Source organism: Scyliorhinus torazame, chromosome 1 (genome assembly GCF_047496885.1).
Source record: "Scyliorhinus torazame isolate Kashiwa2021f chromosome 1, sScyTor2.1, whole genome shotgun sequence".
Classification (NCBI taxonomy): domain Eukaryota; kingdom Metazoa; phylum Chordata; class Chondrichthyes; order Carcharhiniformes; family Scyliorhinidae; genus Scyliorhinus; species Scyliorhinus torazame.
In genome coordinates this window covers 314404911-314421672 of record NC_092707.1, presented here as the reverse complement: position 1 = coordinate 314421672, position 16762 = coordinate 314404911, and the positions used below count along the sequence as shown (strand labels likewise).

General features: G+C 49.9%; 1 protein-coding gene across 2 annotated transcripts in view; it reads right to left on the bottom strand.

Annotated features, from left to right (window-relative positions):
* The window catches only part of LOC140424276 (clathrin heavy chain linker domain-containing protein 1-like), a 208731-nt gene that overhangs the window by 139069 nt on the left and 52900 nt on the right, over positions 1-16762 (bottom strand). For both annotated transcript variants that reach the window (XM_072507852.1, XM_072507853.1), the window contains exon 5: positions 4932-5047. In XM_072507852.1, coding sequence (XP_072363953.1) covers positions 4932-5047 — 116 coding nt within the window. The remainder of the gene's footprint in view (positions 1-4931; positions 5048-16762) is intronic.

Here is a 16762-nt window from a genome sequence, read left to right as displayed (position 1 = left end):
CACCGAGGCACTCGAGGCCTTCCGTTGCCTGAAGCAGGCCTTGTTACAAGCACCGGCCCTCGGTAGGCCCCTATACGACCGACCATTCCAGATATACTGTACTGTTCTGGAAGGATGTTCAACAGCGGTACTCACCCAGCAACATGGGGACAAGCACCGGCCCGTAGCATATTACTCTTCCAAACTCGACCCAGTGGCGTTGGGCCACCCTGTTTGCACCCAGATCTTGGCAGCGATATACAATAGTTTGCAGGCTGCTGCCAATATCACTCTCCAACAGGATATTACGGTGTATAGCTCCCACTCGGTAATCGCACTATTGGGGCAACTGCAGACTCAGCATCTTACCGCAGCTCGTCAGAATAGGTATGAGATATACCTTTTGAACAATCCACGTCTGACATTTAAATACTGTACCACTATCAATCCAGCCTGTTTTCTTAGCGGTCCCCCTGTCCATGAGGACGCACCTGGTCACGACTGTTTAGCCTTGATTCAGGAAACTACAACAATAAGGGACGATCTGAGTGATATTCAGTTAGAACAACCTGACATGATTATGTATGTTGCTGGCAGTGCATTAGTAAGCCCCACTGGCCGGAGACTGTCCGGTTATGCAATCATAGATCAGGATGGTCTGATTCTAGAAGCGGCAGCTTTCCAGACCCCTTATTCAGCTCAACAAGCCAAACTTTTTGCCCTCACCCGTGCATGTATACTTGGGGGAGATCGTCGGGTAAATATTTACACTGACTCCCGATATGCTTTCGGGGTAGTTCATGACTTCGGACAACTCTGGAAGAATAGGGGATTCCTTACCTCGGCAGGCACAGAAATATCCAACCGGGGTTTAGTTAATGACTTACTGCAGGCCCTCCTTATGCCCGCGCAGATTTCCTTTATTAAATGCGCTGCCCTCACGAATGGTAGGACCCCAGTTGACGTTGGTAATGAACGAGCAGATTGTGCAGCGCGAACAGCCGCGCAAATTCAGCAAGTGATGGTGCCTAAGATGTTAAGTCAGACTAAACGATCTACTATAAATATGTCTGCTTCTGACAAGTCAATGCCAACCATCCAAGACATCATAAGGTTACAGGAGGACGCTCCTGAGAGTGATAAACAAATGTGGAAACGGTTAGGTTGTACATATGATTCTGTTTCCTCTTTATGGACCACGCCAGCACATCAGACTTGTATGTCTGATGTACTGGCTTTATGGGTCATTGAATGTGTACACTTTGCAACTCATTGTGGGGCTCGAGGGACTAGTGATTTGTTGCTGGACACTTGGTGGCACCCTAAAATGCAGGGGTTGGCCCAAAGTATCAGTAATCGGTGTTTGATTTGTCAGCAATATAACACCGGAAAAGGTATCCCTTGTGGGATGGGGCAAACCCCGTTGCCCAGTGGTCCCTTTGAGACGCTCCAAATGGATTACATTGAGTTGGAAAGGTGTCAATGTTATAAATATGTTTTGGTCATTGTGGATGTATTCAGCAGATGGGTCGAGGCGTATCCGACTATCGATAATAAAGCTGCTACTGTGGTTAAAGTCTTGATGCGGGAAATCATTCCCCGTGCTATTTTACAGGTGTGGAGCATGATGGAGTGGCTACGCACCGTCTGTGTGATATTTGGCCTCACTTCGCTTGGAGTGTTATTGGCGACGGACATGGAAAAGGGGAATATTATATATATTTGTAACCCCAACCAATCTACAAGGATACATCACCTATGCAAAGGTGATGTTCTTCGCTGCCCCCATATACGAGGACATGGTATCGACTCATGGAAGGTCGTCAAAGTTAAGGAGAATGCAGGACTCATGAAGCAATTGCACCGGTCCCGGCGATGGGAAGGGAATATTATATGGACATTGCCTTGTTTTTGGAATACATGTAAATTCGATTTCGGATGTGTTAAGATTGGTGCAATAAAGGTAACATCAGGCCGTCAGAAGAGCGTAGGAAGAGGCTATGAGAAAGTGAAAGGGACTAAAGAGAGGACGGGGCGTATGAGAAGGGAAGTACAGCTAGAACGTAGGTTACCGGGAGATACACTTAAGTTAGTTAAAGGCCAAACTGAGGAAAACCCGGGTAGTATGAATCTCTTCTACCAGATTTACCACCGCTTGTATGGCCAGGGACGGGTCGTCTGCTACCCGAACCCCGCAGCGGTGTCTAGGTTATTTTCTGTTTCACCGCTTTGGGGCACTCCCCAAACGGTGGTTCATTGTCAGCATTCCGAGCCACTGCCCGAGCAAGTCACTCTTCCTTACGATCCGGGTTCAGCACCACCGGTTATTTGCCTTCCCCTTCCTCGGTATAATTCCCATTCACAGTATGATAGGCTGCGACGGTGGAGGGCGTACATACCTAGCCACTTCACTCCCAATAGGGATTCCCGGTCGTACGAGAATTGTTTCAGCAGTGAAGGATACGGCTGTTTGCTGGTAGAGGTGGACACGAATATAACATGTCTGTTCCCCACCTGTACGGACAGGAGGTGCCATATCACCCAGGCGTCTAGCCAATTCGTTTGTTACAACACCACTTGCGTTCCATTGAACGCCGGCCTCCAGCTCCTTTGTGGCTGGGCGAATGTCTCTCATATCACTGTTGGGACTAGGGCTTTCCGCATTGCTAGGCGGCCCGAATGGGCGTTTCAAAGCTGGCTAAACTGGGCTACTGGGGGGTCCTTACGCAACCGATATACTGATTGTGATGCTAGCCTGCACACGGAGCAAGGATACTACTTTTTATTTAATGGTACAGCAACCAACGTTTTGTCACCCCCATTTCCCCGCTGAATTGCTATAGGGACTCTAGTCCCTACCACAGTCCCCTGCCCTTCGGCGTGGAAGCTGCATAATCAGTTAGCACGCCGGGCAGTCTCTGCTGAATTTTGCGAGAACTGGAAAAAACCTCAGGTTCTTGCACCCAACCGGGGCCACTCAGCCGGGTGGGGGATTCTGAGCGTATTGACACTGGGAGGTGTGGGGGATTCCTTGGCTGTCAGTGATAGGAATTATTTTATTTGTGGCCTTACCATCTTGGGAAACGAAACCTTGGGAGCCCTCGGGGCAATAACCAAGGAATTGTCTCAGCTACGGTTGTTTGCAATGCAGAACCGGTATGCTCTTGACTATCTTCTGGCCCGTGAGGGTGGGGTATGCGCCATAGTGCAGGGCAAGTGTATCATGGGAGTTCAAGACTTGACCGCTAACATCACTAAATTTATGGATCACATATGGGATCACCTGGACGGAATGCAGGATCCTGGCTCTTGGGGTAATTGGGGATTTGGGAGTTGGAAGGACTGGTTGATAAATATGGCCATGTATTTAGTGGTGGCTATCGGCTGCATCTTTGTGGGCCTGGCCATCCTTAAATGTGTGATGGGTAGAATGCGGGGTGCACTGGACCAGATCAACGCCCCTAAAAACTTAACTGTTAAAATCCATGAGGGTGAAGCAGATGAGGGGGGGCTAAGCCAGGAATTGGAAATGCAGCGACGGATCTTTTTAGATGAGGAACCGTAGCTATGGATTGGATAGTCCGGTTATCATGGAATGATAAAAGGAGGGAATGACGAATGTGATATAAAATAGTTACTTTAGAGATATTAGTTAATGTAATGTAGAAGATAGGCCAGTTTTAATTCTGGTTAGTTCACAGACAAAGGATTTCAGACCGCATGGAAAAGCAGGAAGAGGTGTGTCCACCAGAGTGATGCTGAGTAATAGGGGACAGAGGAAGGGATTGGAAGTGAGCCAATCAGAATAGATCAAACAGGTCAGGAGGGACATAGGATGACCTATGGGCGTCGAGTATGTGAAACTTGATGCCATTTGAATGCATCAGTACAGAGCGCTTTGTCTGATAGCTTCACTTGATTCCGGGGGTACAGAGAGCAAGAGGCGTTCTGTACTGCTGTGAACTGAGAAAGCTTGCAAGCTGAATAAAATAACTAATGCTGTACCTGCAAATCCATCTCGACTTTTATTGAGGCCAGACTGACGGGTAAAGAAACTGAGGATTTAACAGGGAAGCGTGCACACACGTGCATGATCTTGAGTTGGTCATTGTACATGAATTGGACGTTAAGGGAGTGAAATTCCTTCCTGTTAATGAAGGACGCTCCCAGGCTGCCAGTGCGCGCTAGGCAACATGAATGCCATCTATTACCTCCTGGACCTGGGGCATCCAAATGACAGAGAATCCTGCGGCCGGGTCATCCTGATGGGCTTGGTCCAGGTCAAAGTTTATTTAGTCAGTGCCTGGGCAAACAGGGCATCCATGACTTCACAGATGCACATGTGGAATGTAGGTTGGGATGTACTACACAAGTCCCCGCTCGAGCTCTGGACTAATCCTGAGGCATAAAAGGTCAGGACTGCGGTGATATTGATGGCCACCGGGAGCGGGTATCCTTCACATGGTGCCAAGTCCGGAAGGACAAGGCAAGGTGCTGCACCGTCTCTTTGTTGAGGCAGACCTTCCTGCGGCACAAGCTGTTCGACATCTGCTCGACAGACCAGCGTTGACGTACACCTTGGGTCGTCACTGGCCTCCCCGGCTGGGGGGCCAGGTCCTTAGGGTATGGCCGGGCCCCTGCACATGGGTCGCCACCCCGAGCCTCTGTCGAAGCTTTTGCCGCTGCCTTCTCTGGCCACCACGGTGCACTGCAAGGATTTAACCTGCTGCCGACCCGAACCTGAACCTACTCCCACTTGGCATTTAGAATTCTACCCTTGAAATGTAACCTAACACAGTGTTGAGTGCAAGTTTTACCCAATTTCCTGATTGTGCCCAAAGCAGAATTTTATCTCTATACATTTATTGATGGTACATACATCAAGAATTTTCAAATCTAATTTAAGATTGAAATTAAACCACATCTTAAAGTAAGATAATAAAAAACTGTACCTTTTAGAGAATTTGCTTCTGTCAGGCTCGGCAAAATAGATTTTGTGAGTGAAACACTTTTTTCCGAATACCCCCAAGCAGTAACTGCATCTGCTACTAGCTTTAGTCTCTTGTACCTGAAATTATGTGGAGACATTTTGTCAAATGTTTGCCAAAACTGCCACCAAATGCACATTAGGTAAAAATAAAGACAGTCAGAATTACGTTCAATCTAAATAACTCATAAAAATCTAAACTATCTTTCATGTTAAAATTTTAGTTTTACAGGTATACTCTGATCAAATCAATTTTATGTATTACACACTGTCATGACGCTGTGTTTTATGTCAAATAACAATTTTCGATTCACCAGGTGAAAACCTGAATGAACTTTTAGAAAACAAACTTTTTAAAACACAGACTAAAGCTGACTTGAGATTACAGCTAAAGATTGCTACCCAATTTGCATTTCTATATATTCCACATTCCAATTCATTGGACTGGAGATAGTTTTCAGCAAAACCCACCAAAGGCTGTGTGATGTTCTTTGCTTTGTGGATGAGGATGGCTTCGCAGTGTAGTGTCTCACAAAGAACATCAGGAACAAAGGAAATGTATTACCACTACACAAAAGAAATTTGAATAACTCACTAAGATATCACTATTACAAAATATATGATTCTATCTACAGAGCTTCTGAAAACAGGACTACTCTCTATCCCACCTAATCACCTACTCCCCGAATCAAGGGTATCACGTGAACCACGTGTATGCTCTTGATCACCATCTAGTGGTTGGATGCATTCACATTAAATTGTTAACCCTTCATTCACCATACAACATAAATATTGTCACAGGCCGGACATGGTGTCGACATGTAGATGGCGACCGTACATTAGGTGGCTCCTGCTAGAGTCTTTGATTTTTTACTTTTATGCCCGATCTCAGGGGTAATTTTTGGAGAGCTGGTGTGGGAATTCATAAGGGTGTTGGTGGAATGTTGAAGTCCCAGAAGAAGGGTCTTGGAAAGGATGGGGTGAGCGAAAATCCGCCGGCGAGTGTTGCTGTGAGTCCAGCAGGAGGAAAGATAACGGGGGCTGGGTCGTCGGGTCACTGTGTTCCAACAGTATCTCCTCCGTCTCCTTTAACTTCTCTTCTTGCTCCCACACCTCGACTGATGTCTTCGTCATTGTCACCTTTATCGGGACAATCGCAACGCACCCATGCCCAGGGATTTCCCGACTGCATGGGGCGGCCCATAATGGGAAACCCCATTGGCCGGCTGGCGAGACGGAAAACTGGTGCGGCAGGATGGAGAACTCCGCCCAATATACAAGTTGAAATACTGAACCACACATGCACAGAACTGTGCATTCCTAGCTGAAATTACTTCCAAAATGAAGTACATCACTAAATATAAAAGAAATATAATATACAATACAATTAAACTAACAATATTTACCGTTCTCACCTCAGCAATACTTTTAGATTGTCCAATCTCCATCTAGTGGTAGAGGTTGGCTGGTGCAAGTAGCTGCTGACATCCTGACTGCCTGCACCAAACAATTTCTGCCATCAAATGGAGCCCATGAGAGTTCAGCAGCAGAAGCCAGAAGTCGGGATCCACTGAAGAACAGACCCCGAGGACTAAGATATGAGCAGAGCCTGGGAATCAGCAAGGCCAGAGAGACATAGCTGAAAAAGGGAAGGGCAAGAGTCTGCAAGGCTGTTCGCTTCTCGGCCTTTTGGCTAAGATCGAGCGTGAGATGGATCTGGTATGTTTCTTTTATGGGGGCCATGAATTGGATTCAATTTGAATTGGTTTTTGGAGCAGGCAAGGAGATGGATTAGGGATTTGCCCCTGTCCACTCTGCGCATTGGCTTTTTAACTCTGATAATGCCAGGGATGTACTTCTGAGGCTGTATAAGGCTCTGGTCAGACCCCATTTGGAGTATTGTGAGCAGTTTTGGACACCGTATCTAAGAAAGGATGTGCTGGCCTTGAAAAAGGTCTAGAGGTGGTTCACAAGAATGATCCCTGGAATGAAGAACTTGTCGTATGAGGAACATTTGCGGGCTCTGGGTCTGTACTCGTTGAAGTTTAGAAGGATGAGAGGAGATCTTATTGAAACTTATAAGATACTGCGAGACCGCCAGGAGCTGGGGAACCTTACACAGACTTAATCTGACACGACTGGTGGAACAAATGGAAGAGGATTTCAAAAGGTGGACATGCAGCTGCTGACACTGGCGGGCAGAGTGCAGGCAATTAAGATGATGGTCCTCCCGAGGTTCCTATTTGTGTTCCAATGTCTCCCTATACTGATCACTAAGGCCTTTTTTTTAAAAATAGATAGGAGCATCACGAGCTTCGTGTGGGCAGGGAAGGTCCCGAGGGTAAGGAGGGGGTTCCTACAACGTAGTAGAGACAGAGGGGGACTGGCGTTGCCGAATTTGGGCGACTACTACTGGGCTGCCAATGTGGCGATGATTCGTAAATGGATGATAGAGGGAGAGGGAGCGGCGTGGAAAAGATTGGAGATGAAGTCCTGTAAAGGGACGAGTTTAAAAGCGCTGGTGATGGCGCCACTACCGGTCTCGCCAAAAAAATTTACCACAAACCCAGTGATGGCGGCAACATTAAGTGTCTGGGGGCAATGGAGGCGACAGAGGGGTGTGCTGGGAGCTTCGGTGTGGTCCCCGATCAGGAACAACCATAGGTTTGCCCCAGGGAGGCTGGATGGAGGATTCCAGAGCTGGCACCAGGTAGGAATCAGGAGAGTGGGAGATTTATTTATAGACGGGACGTTTGCGAGCTTGGGAGCGCTTGAGGAAAAGTATAAGCTGCCCCGGGGAAATTTCTTTAGGTATATGCAGGTGAGGGCGTTCACAAGACAACAGGTGAGGGAATTTCCGCTGCTCCCGACACAGGGGATCCAGGATAGAGTGCTTTCGGGGGTGTGGGTCGGGGAGGGCAAAGTGTTAGAGATATACCGGGAGATGAGGGGGAGGAGTTGGTGGGCGAACTGAAGGGAAAATGGGAAGAAGAGCTCGGGGAGGAGATTGAGGAGGGATTGTGGGCTGATGCCCTAAGCAGGGTAAATTCCTCTTCCTCGTGTGCCAGGCTTAGCCTGATCCAATTTAAGGTGCTGCATAGAGCACACATAACGGGAGCAAGGTTGAGCAGGTTCTTCGGGGTGGAGGACAAGTGTGAGAGGTGCGGAGGAAGCCCGGCGAACCATACACATATGTTTTGGTTGTGTCCGGCACTGGAGGGGTATTGGAGGGGAGTGACGGGAGTGATCTCGAAGGTGGTGAAGGTCCGGGTCAAACCAGGCTGGGGGTTAGCTTTATTTGGAGTTGCGGATGCGCCGGGAGTGCAGGAGGTGAAAGAGGCCGATGTCGTGGCCTTTGCGTCCCTAGTAGCCCGGCGTAGGATTTTACTCATGTGGAAGGAAGCGAAACCCCCCGGGCTGGAGGCCTGGATAAACGATATGGCGGGGTTCATAAAACTGGAGCAGATGAAGTTTGCGCTGAGAGGATCGGCTCAAGGGTTCACCAGGCGGTGGCAACCGTTCCTCGACTACCTAGCGGAACGTTAGAGGGAAGATAGATGACCAGCAGCAGCAACCCAGGGGGAGAGGGGGCGGGGGGGGGGGGGGGGGGGGAGGGAGGGAGGAGGGGTAAATTGTTTGGGTTTTTGGAGGGGGAGAGGGGACGGGGGGAGTATTACTTTGTGTTATTTGGTTAGTTTACCATGTTAGTTACACAATGTTATATTGTAGTTATCATGTTACTTGTATTTTTATTTTTTTTTGATTTGTAAGGGAAAAAATTGTGTTTGAAAACTTTAATAAAATATATTTTTTTTAAAAAGATACTGCGAGACCGATTTCCGGTGGCGTGGGCGAGCAGGGCGGCCGCAACAACAAGAGCTCCCGCCGGTGGCCGTGATTCGCGGCGATTTCGGGCAAATCCCAGAGTCCTCACGCACTCCCCGACTATCGTCGGCCTTTGCGGCCGCCACGAGCAGCCAGCGGGGCCGGTTTTAAAACCGGTGAAGAACCCCGTGCGGGTGTCGGGCGGCGGGAGTTGAGGCGCGGCAGGTCAGAGCAGCGGGGGCGGAGCTACGAGGAGGCCGAGGGGCCAGGCCCGAGGCCAGGGCACTATGTAGGGAGGGTGCTCCACGTCGGATGGCTCCCACCTAGGAAGAGAAAAGAAGGTTGATGCCTGGTCCAAGGTGAATGCAGAGGAGAAAGAAAGAAGGTTTAAGGAAGTTTGGTGCAAGTTTTTTTTTTCTCACTTCCCCCCTTTTTATTTTCAAAAAAAGAATGTCAGATTGATGAAGGGCAGGAGGGTGAAGGGGGACAGAGGAGAAAAGAAAGAAGATTAAAAACAATAAGCCGCTAAAGGATGCGAAGAGCAGCGTCGAAGAAAGGAGGAAACGCGGGTTCGCCGCCGAAGGAGAAGACGAGCAAAAGTGTTGACAGGATGGCGGATGCCGAACTGCAAGGCGGGGCCGCACTACTTACGGTGGAGAAGATGACAGAGGTGATGGCGATGGAGCTGGAAAAACAGTTTGTGAGGCACATGGAGGCCTTGAGGAAAGAGACGGCGGTCGTGTTGAGGTCATTGGTGGAGGAGGCAATTGGCCCTATGAGGGTGGAGGTGGCAAAGGCATCGGCCGAGGTGAGAGAGCAGGGCAAGAAGATGAAGGAGGTGGAGGAGGCCGTGACACGACCAAGCGACCAGGTCACCTCGATGGGGGACGAGCTGCGGAGGGTGGTGGAGGTTAACAGAGGACTCCGAGCAAAGCTGGAAGACTTCGAAAACCGCTCAAGACGGCACAATTTGAGAATTGTGGGCTTGCCCGAAGGGACAGAGGGCCCAAGGCCAATGCAATACTTCGCTAAGAAGTTGGCAGAGCTGATGGGGGAGGGTGAGAGCCCCACCCTGTACGAGCTAGACCGAGCTCATCGGTCATTCAGGCCGAAACCCAAAGTGAACGAGCCGCCAAGGGCAGTAATTATCTGCTTCCATGACGGAGAAGGTATTAAGCTGGGCGAAGCAGGAGCGTGAGGTGCTGTGGGGTGGTACTGCGGTTCGGATCTACCAGGACTTGACGGTGGGGTTGGCAAAAAGACGAGCGGCGTTTGGGTGAGTGAAGGCGGCTTTGTACAAGGGGGTGCGATTTGGTGTGGTGTACCCAGCAAAGTTGAGAGTAACATATAACGCAAAAGACTTTTATTTTGAGACAGCGGAGGTGGCTGAGGCGTTCGTGAGGGCAGAAGGCTTGGGACAGACGTGAAGAGCGGAACTGGAAGAGAGACTGTGGACTGTGTTTGAGCGGCTGGAAAATGTACAAATGTTACAACTTTCTTTTTACTGATTTGTATTGAAATTTACTTCTCTTTGCATTGTTACAGAGTTCAAGTTAATGGCGTTCTGTGTTGCGACGGTTAAATGTTATGTTAGTGAATTGTAGGGGTTGGATTATTGGGTTTGTTTTGGTGTTTCTTTCTCTGGGACTGGGTGGAAGGGGGCGAGAGGTCTTGGCGGGGGGAGCCACCCGCGCTAGCTAACTAAAGTCAGTTAGTGAACGGGGTGAGGTGAGAGGAGGACTGCGGATGTTGGAGCCTGGATAGCAGGTTTCAATGGGCCTATGAGGCGAGCAAGAGGGGATGGAGGGATGGATGTTGAGGGATGTTTTTGTAGGGGGGGTTCTTGGGAGGGGGGAAGGGGTTCGATGTTAACAATGGACAGGGGCGGGTCAGGCTTATGGGGCAGAGCCCGGTGGTATGGTGATGGTGGATAAGAAAGGTGGGGGGGGGGGGGGGGGTGAGAGACCCCCAGTAAGGATAGTCACGTGGAACGTGAGAGGGCTAGGAGTTCCGGTGAAGAGGTCAAGGGTGCTTGCACATCTTAAAAGTTTGAAAGCCGATGTAGCAATGCTGCAGGAGACTCACTTGAGGGTGAAGGACCAGGTGAGACTTATAAAGGGCTGGGTTAGCCAAGTGTTTCACTCCGGATTTGATGGAAGGGCTCGAGGGGTAGCAGTGCTGGTCAGCAAAAGGGTAGGCTTCCAGATGGAGAAGGTGGTGGCAGATCAGGGGGGTAGATATGTGATTGTGGCAGGGGCGCTGGAGGGGAGATTAGTGGCGCTGTTAAGTGTATACGGTCCCAATTGGGACGATGTAGGATTCGCGAGGAAGGTGTTTGGGGCTATTCCCAACTTGGACACGCATGAGCTGATTGTTGCGGGGGGGGGGGGGGCTGGAACTTGGTGCAGGAGCCAAGGTTGGACAGATCACGGCCGCGCTCGCTAGTCCCATCAGGGGGGGCGAAGGCGCTGGCTGGGCTAATGGTGGAAATGGGAGGGGTGGACCCTTGGAGGTTCCTGCACCCAAGGGAACGGGAGTACTCGTTTTTCTCAGCCGTCCATAAGGTATACTCGCGGATCGACTTTTTTGTGGTGGGGAAGGCTTTGTTGGCTAGAGTCAAGGGATCGGAATACTCTGTAATTGCAGTGTCAGATCACGCTCAACATTGGGTGGATATGGTGCTGGAGAAGGGGGCAGCGCAGAGACCGGGGTGGAAACTGGATGTTGGGCTTTTGGGGAACCAAGTGTTCTGTGAGAAAATTGAAAAGGTAATTAAGGAATATGTAGGTTTCAATTGTACGGGTGAGGTGTCGAAGGCAGTCGTCTGGGAGGCTCTAAAGGCGGTGGTGAGAGGTGAGGTAATTTTGTTTAAGGCCAGGGTGGATAAAGAGGAGAGGTTGGAGCGGCAGAGGGTAATAGATGAGATGTTGGAGGTAGATAGGAGGTATGCAGAGGATGGGTCCCGGCGAAGCTGGAAAAGAGGAAGGAACTACAGGCGAGCTTCGACCGACTGTCCACCAGGAAGGCGGTGCGCCAACTGAGACGAGGCAAGGGGTGCAGTTTATGAACATGGAGATAAGGTCAGGTCAGCTCCGGAGGGAGGCAGCGGCAAGAGAAATTCTTCAGGTGAAGGATAGGGCAGGGTAGTTGGTGGTGGCTCCAGTGCTGATTAACAAGGTTTTTGAGGAGTTTTTTGAGAGGTTGTACAAGTCAGAGCCACCCGGGGGAGAATGTGAGATGCAGGAATTTCTAAATGGGTTGGAGTACCCGAGGCGAGGGGAGGGGGACAGGGCTACATTAGAAGGAGCAATAGTGGAGCAGGAGATAAAGGATGTGATTGGGAGGATGTAGTCGGGGAAGGTGGCAGGGCCGGATGGGTTTCCGGTGGAATATTATAAAAAATTTAAGGATAGGTTGGCACCCCTGATGGTGGGCATGTTTGAGGAGGCGATAGGGAAGGGGGTGTTGCCGCAAACCTTGGGGCAGGCATCGATTTCCCTGTTGCTAAAAAAGGATAAGGATCCGACGGAGTGTGGGTCGTATCGGCCCATATCACTTCTGAATATGGACGTAAAAGTGTTGACGAAGGTACTGGCGGGTAGGCTGGAGGAGTGCCTCCCGAAGGTGTTAGGGGAGGATCAGACGGGGTTCGTGAAAGGGAGGCAGCTGTTTTCAAACATTAGGAGGGTTTTGAACGTTGTTATGGCACCGGCGGAAAGAAAGGAAACAGAGGTAGTTGTGGCATTGGATGCCGAGAAGGCGTTTGATCGGGTAGAATGGGGGTACCTGATGGCAGTGCTGGAGCGGTTTGGGATTGGACCAAGGTTTGTGAACTGGGTAAAGCTATTATATAAGGAGCCGAAGGCGAGTGTCCGCACAAATAATATCAGTTCGAGATACTTTTCTCTCCACCGTGGGACGAGACAGGGATGTCCTATGTCCCCCCCTGCTGTTTGCACTTGCGATTGAGCCGTTGGCCATCGCATTGAGAAGTTCGTGAGCATGGAAAGGAATAGTGCGGGGGGGATAGGGTGTCCTTATATGCCGACGACTTGCTGCTGTATGTGTCGGAACCGAGTGCGTCGATAGGAGGAATATTGGAGCTACTGCGGGTATTTGGATCTTTTTCGGGGTACAGGTTGAACCTGGACAAGAGTGAGTATTTTGTGGTGTCTCGGCCGGGGGTGGGGGCAGGGGTGGGGGGGGCTGCCATTCCGTAGAGCAGGGACTCATTTTAGGTATCTGGGGGTGCAGGTTGCCCGGGAGTGGGGGAGGCTTCGCAGGTACAACATCACTAGTTTGGTGGGGAGAGTGAAAGCCGATCTGGCAAGGTGGGACGGCCTTCCTCTGTCACTGGCAGGTCGGGTACAGGCGGTTAAAATGAATGTGTTGCCGCGATTCCTGTTTATTTTTCAATGCCTACCGATTTTCCTGCCAAAGTCTTTTTTCAGGGAGATTGAGCGAAGGATTACCTCATTCATATGGGGAGGGAAGGTGGCCAGAGTGAGAAAGGTGCTACTACAGAGGGGAAGGCAGGCAGGGGGTTTGGGTCTCCCGAACCTGTTGTACTACTACTGGGCGGCGAATGTGGAGAAAGTGCGGAGCTGGGTCAGAGGGGTTGATTCTAAGTAGGTCAGAATGGGGGAAAGGGGATTAAGACGCTAAAAGATTTGTTTCTTCGGGGTCGGTTTGCAGGATTGAGGGAGCTGGAAGCGAAGTATAGGCTAGAGCAGGGAGAAGTGTTTAGGTACATGCAGGTTCGGGATTTTGCCAGGAAGGAGATACAGAGCTTCCCAGAGGAACCGGCCTCCACATTGCTGGAGGAGGTGTTGACGACAAGGGGACTGGAGAAGGGGGCAGTGTCAGTGGTGTACGGAGCTATTTTGGAAGAGGATAAGGCACCACTGGAAGGGATCAAAGCAAAGTGGGAGGAAGAGCTGGGAGAGGAGGGGGTCTGGTGTGAGGTGCTCCGGAGAGTGAATGCCTCCACCTCATGTGCGAGGTTGGGGCTGATACAACTGAACGTGGTATATAGGGCGCACCTCACGAGGGCGAGGATGAGCCGATTTTTTTTTAAGGACTAGAAGATGTGTGTGAGCGTTGCGGGGGGGGGGGGGGGGGGGGTGGGGGCTGCGAATCACGTTCATATGTTTGGTCCTGTCCAAAGCTAGGGGAGTACTGGAAGGAGGTGTTGCGGGTAATTTCCAAGGTGGTGCATGTGAAACTGGACCCGGGTCCCCAGGAGGCTATATTCGGGGTGTCGGACCAGCCAAGGTTGGAAACGGGAGCGGAGGCAGATATCATAGCCTTCGCCTCGTTGATCGCCCTAAGGCGGATCTCCTGCTGGGATGGAGAGCAGCCTCTCCACCCAGTGCCCTGGCGTGGCGGGGGGACCTGTTGGAATACTTGACCCTTGAGAAGGTTAAGTTCGAACTGAGGGGAAGCTCGGAGGGGTTCTACAAGTTATGGGCACTATTTATTATGCACTTTCAAGAACTGGATAACATCGAACATTAGTTGGGGGGGGGGGGCGGGGAGGGCTGTGTAGATTAAGGGTGACTATAGAACATAGAACATAGAACAATACAGCGCAGTACAGGCCCTTCGGCCCACGATGTTGCACCGAAACAAAAGCCATCTAACCTACACTATGCCATTATCATCTATATGTTTATCCAATAAACTTTTAAATGCCCTCAATGTTGGCGAGTTCACGACTGTAGCAGGTAGGGCATTCCACGGCCTCACTACTCTTTGCGTAAAGAACCTACCTCTGACCTCTGTCCGATATCTATTGCCCCTCAGTTTAAAGCTATGTCCCCTCGTGCCAGCTATTTCCATCCGCGGGAGAAGGCTCTCACTGTCCACCCTATCCAACCCCCTGATCATTTTGTATGCCTCTATTAAGTCTCCTCTTAACCTTCTTCTCTCCAACGAAAACAACCTCAAGTCCATCAGCCTTTCCTCATAAGATTTTCCCTCCATACCAGGCAACATCCTGGTAAATCTCCTCTGCACCCGCTCCAAAGCCTCCACGTCCTTCCTATAATGCGGTGACCAGAACTGTACGCAATACTCCAAATGCGGCCGTACCAGAGTTCTGTACAGCTGCAACATGACCTCCTGACTCCGGAACTCAATCCCTCTACCAATAAAGGCCAACACTCCATAGGCCTTCTTCACAACCCTATCAACCTGGGTGGCAACTTTCAGGGATCTATGTACATGGACACCTAGATCCCTCTGCTCATCCACACTTTCAAGAACTTTACCATTAGCCAAAGATTCCGCATTCCTGTTATTCCTTCCAAAGTGAATCACCTCACACTTCTCTACATTAAACTCCATTTGCCACCTCTCAGCCCAGCTCTGCAGCTTATCTATATCCCTCTGTAACCTGCTACATCCTTCCACACTATCGACAACACCACCGACTTTAGTATCGTCTGCAAATTTACTCACCCACCCTTCTGCGCCTTCCTCTAGGTCATTGATAAAAATGACAAACAGCAACGGCCCCAGAACAGATCCTTGTGGTACTCCACTTGTGACTGAACTCCATTCTGAACATTTCCCATCAACCACCACCCTCTGTCTTCTTTCAGCTCGCCAATTTCTGATCCACATCTCTAAATCACCCTCAATCCCCAGCCTCCGTATTTTCTGCAATAGCCTACCGTGGGGAACCTTATCAAACGCTTTGCTGAAATCCATATACACCACATCAACTGCTCTACCCTCGTCTACCTGTTCAGTCACCTTCTCAAAGAACTCGATAAGGTTTGTGAGGCATGACCTACCCTTCACAAAGCCATGCTGACTATCCCTGATCATATTATTCCTATCTAGATGATTATAAATCTTGTCTCTTATAATCCCCTCCAAGACTTTACCCACTACAGACGTGAGGCTCACCGGTCTATAGTTGCCGGGGTTGTCTCTGTTCCCCTTTTTGAACAAAGGGACCACATTTGCTATCCTCCAGTCCTCTGGCACTATTCCTGTAGCCAATGTTGACATAAAAATCAAAGCCAAAGGTCCAGCAATCTCTTCCCTGGCCTCCCAGAGAATCCTAGGATAAATCCCATCAGGTCCCGGGGACTTATCTATTTTCAGCCTGTCCAGAATTGCCAACACCTCTTCCCTACGTACCTCAATGCCATCTAATCTATTAGCCTGGGGCTCAGCATTCTCCTCCACAACATTATCTTTTTCCTGAGTGAATACTGACGAAAAATATTCATTTAGTATCTCGCCTATCTCTTCAGACTCCACACACAACTTCCCATCCCTGTCCTTGACTGGTCCTACTCTTTCCCTAGTCATTCGCTTATTCCTGACATACCTATAGAAAGCTTTTGGGTTTTCCTTGATCCTTCCTGCCAAATACTTCTCATGTCCCCTCCTTGCTCTTCTTAGCTCTCTCTTTAGATCCTTCCTCGCTACCTTGTATCTATCCATCGCCCCAACTGAAACTTCACACCTCATCTTCACATAGGCCTCCTTCTTCCTCTTAACAAGAGATTCCACTTCTTTGGTAAACCACGGTTCCCTCGCTCGGCGCCTTCCTCCCTGCCTGACCGGTACATACTTATCAAGAACACGCAGTAGCTGATCCTTGAACAAGCTCCACTTATCCAGTGTGCCCAACACTTGCAGCCTACTTCTCCACCTTATCCCCCCCCCAAGTCACGTCTAATGGCATCATAATTGCCCTTCCCCCAGCTATAACTCTTGCCCTGCGGTGTATACTTATCCCTTTCCATCATTAACGTAAACGTCACCGAATTGTGGTCACTGTCCCCAAAGTGCTCTCCTACCTCCAAATCCAACACCTGGCCTGGTTCATTACCCAAAACCAAATCCAACGTGGCCTCGCCTCTTGTTGGCCTGTCAACAAACTGTGTCAGGAAACCCTCCTGCACACACTGTACAAAAAACGACCCATCTAATGTACTCGAACTATATCTT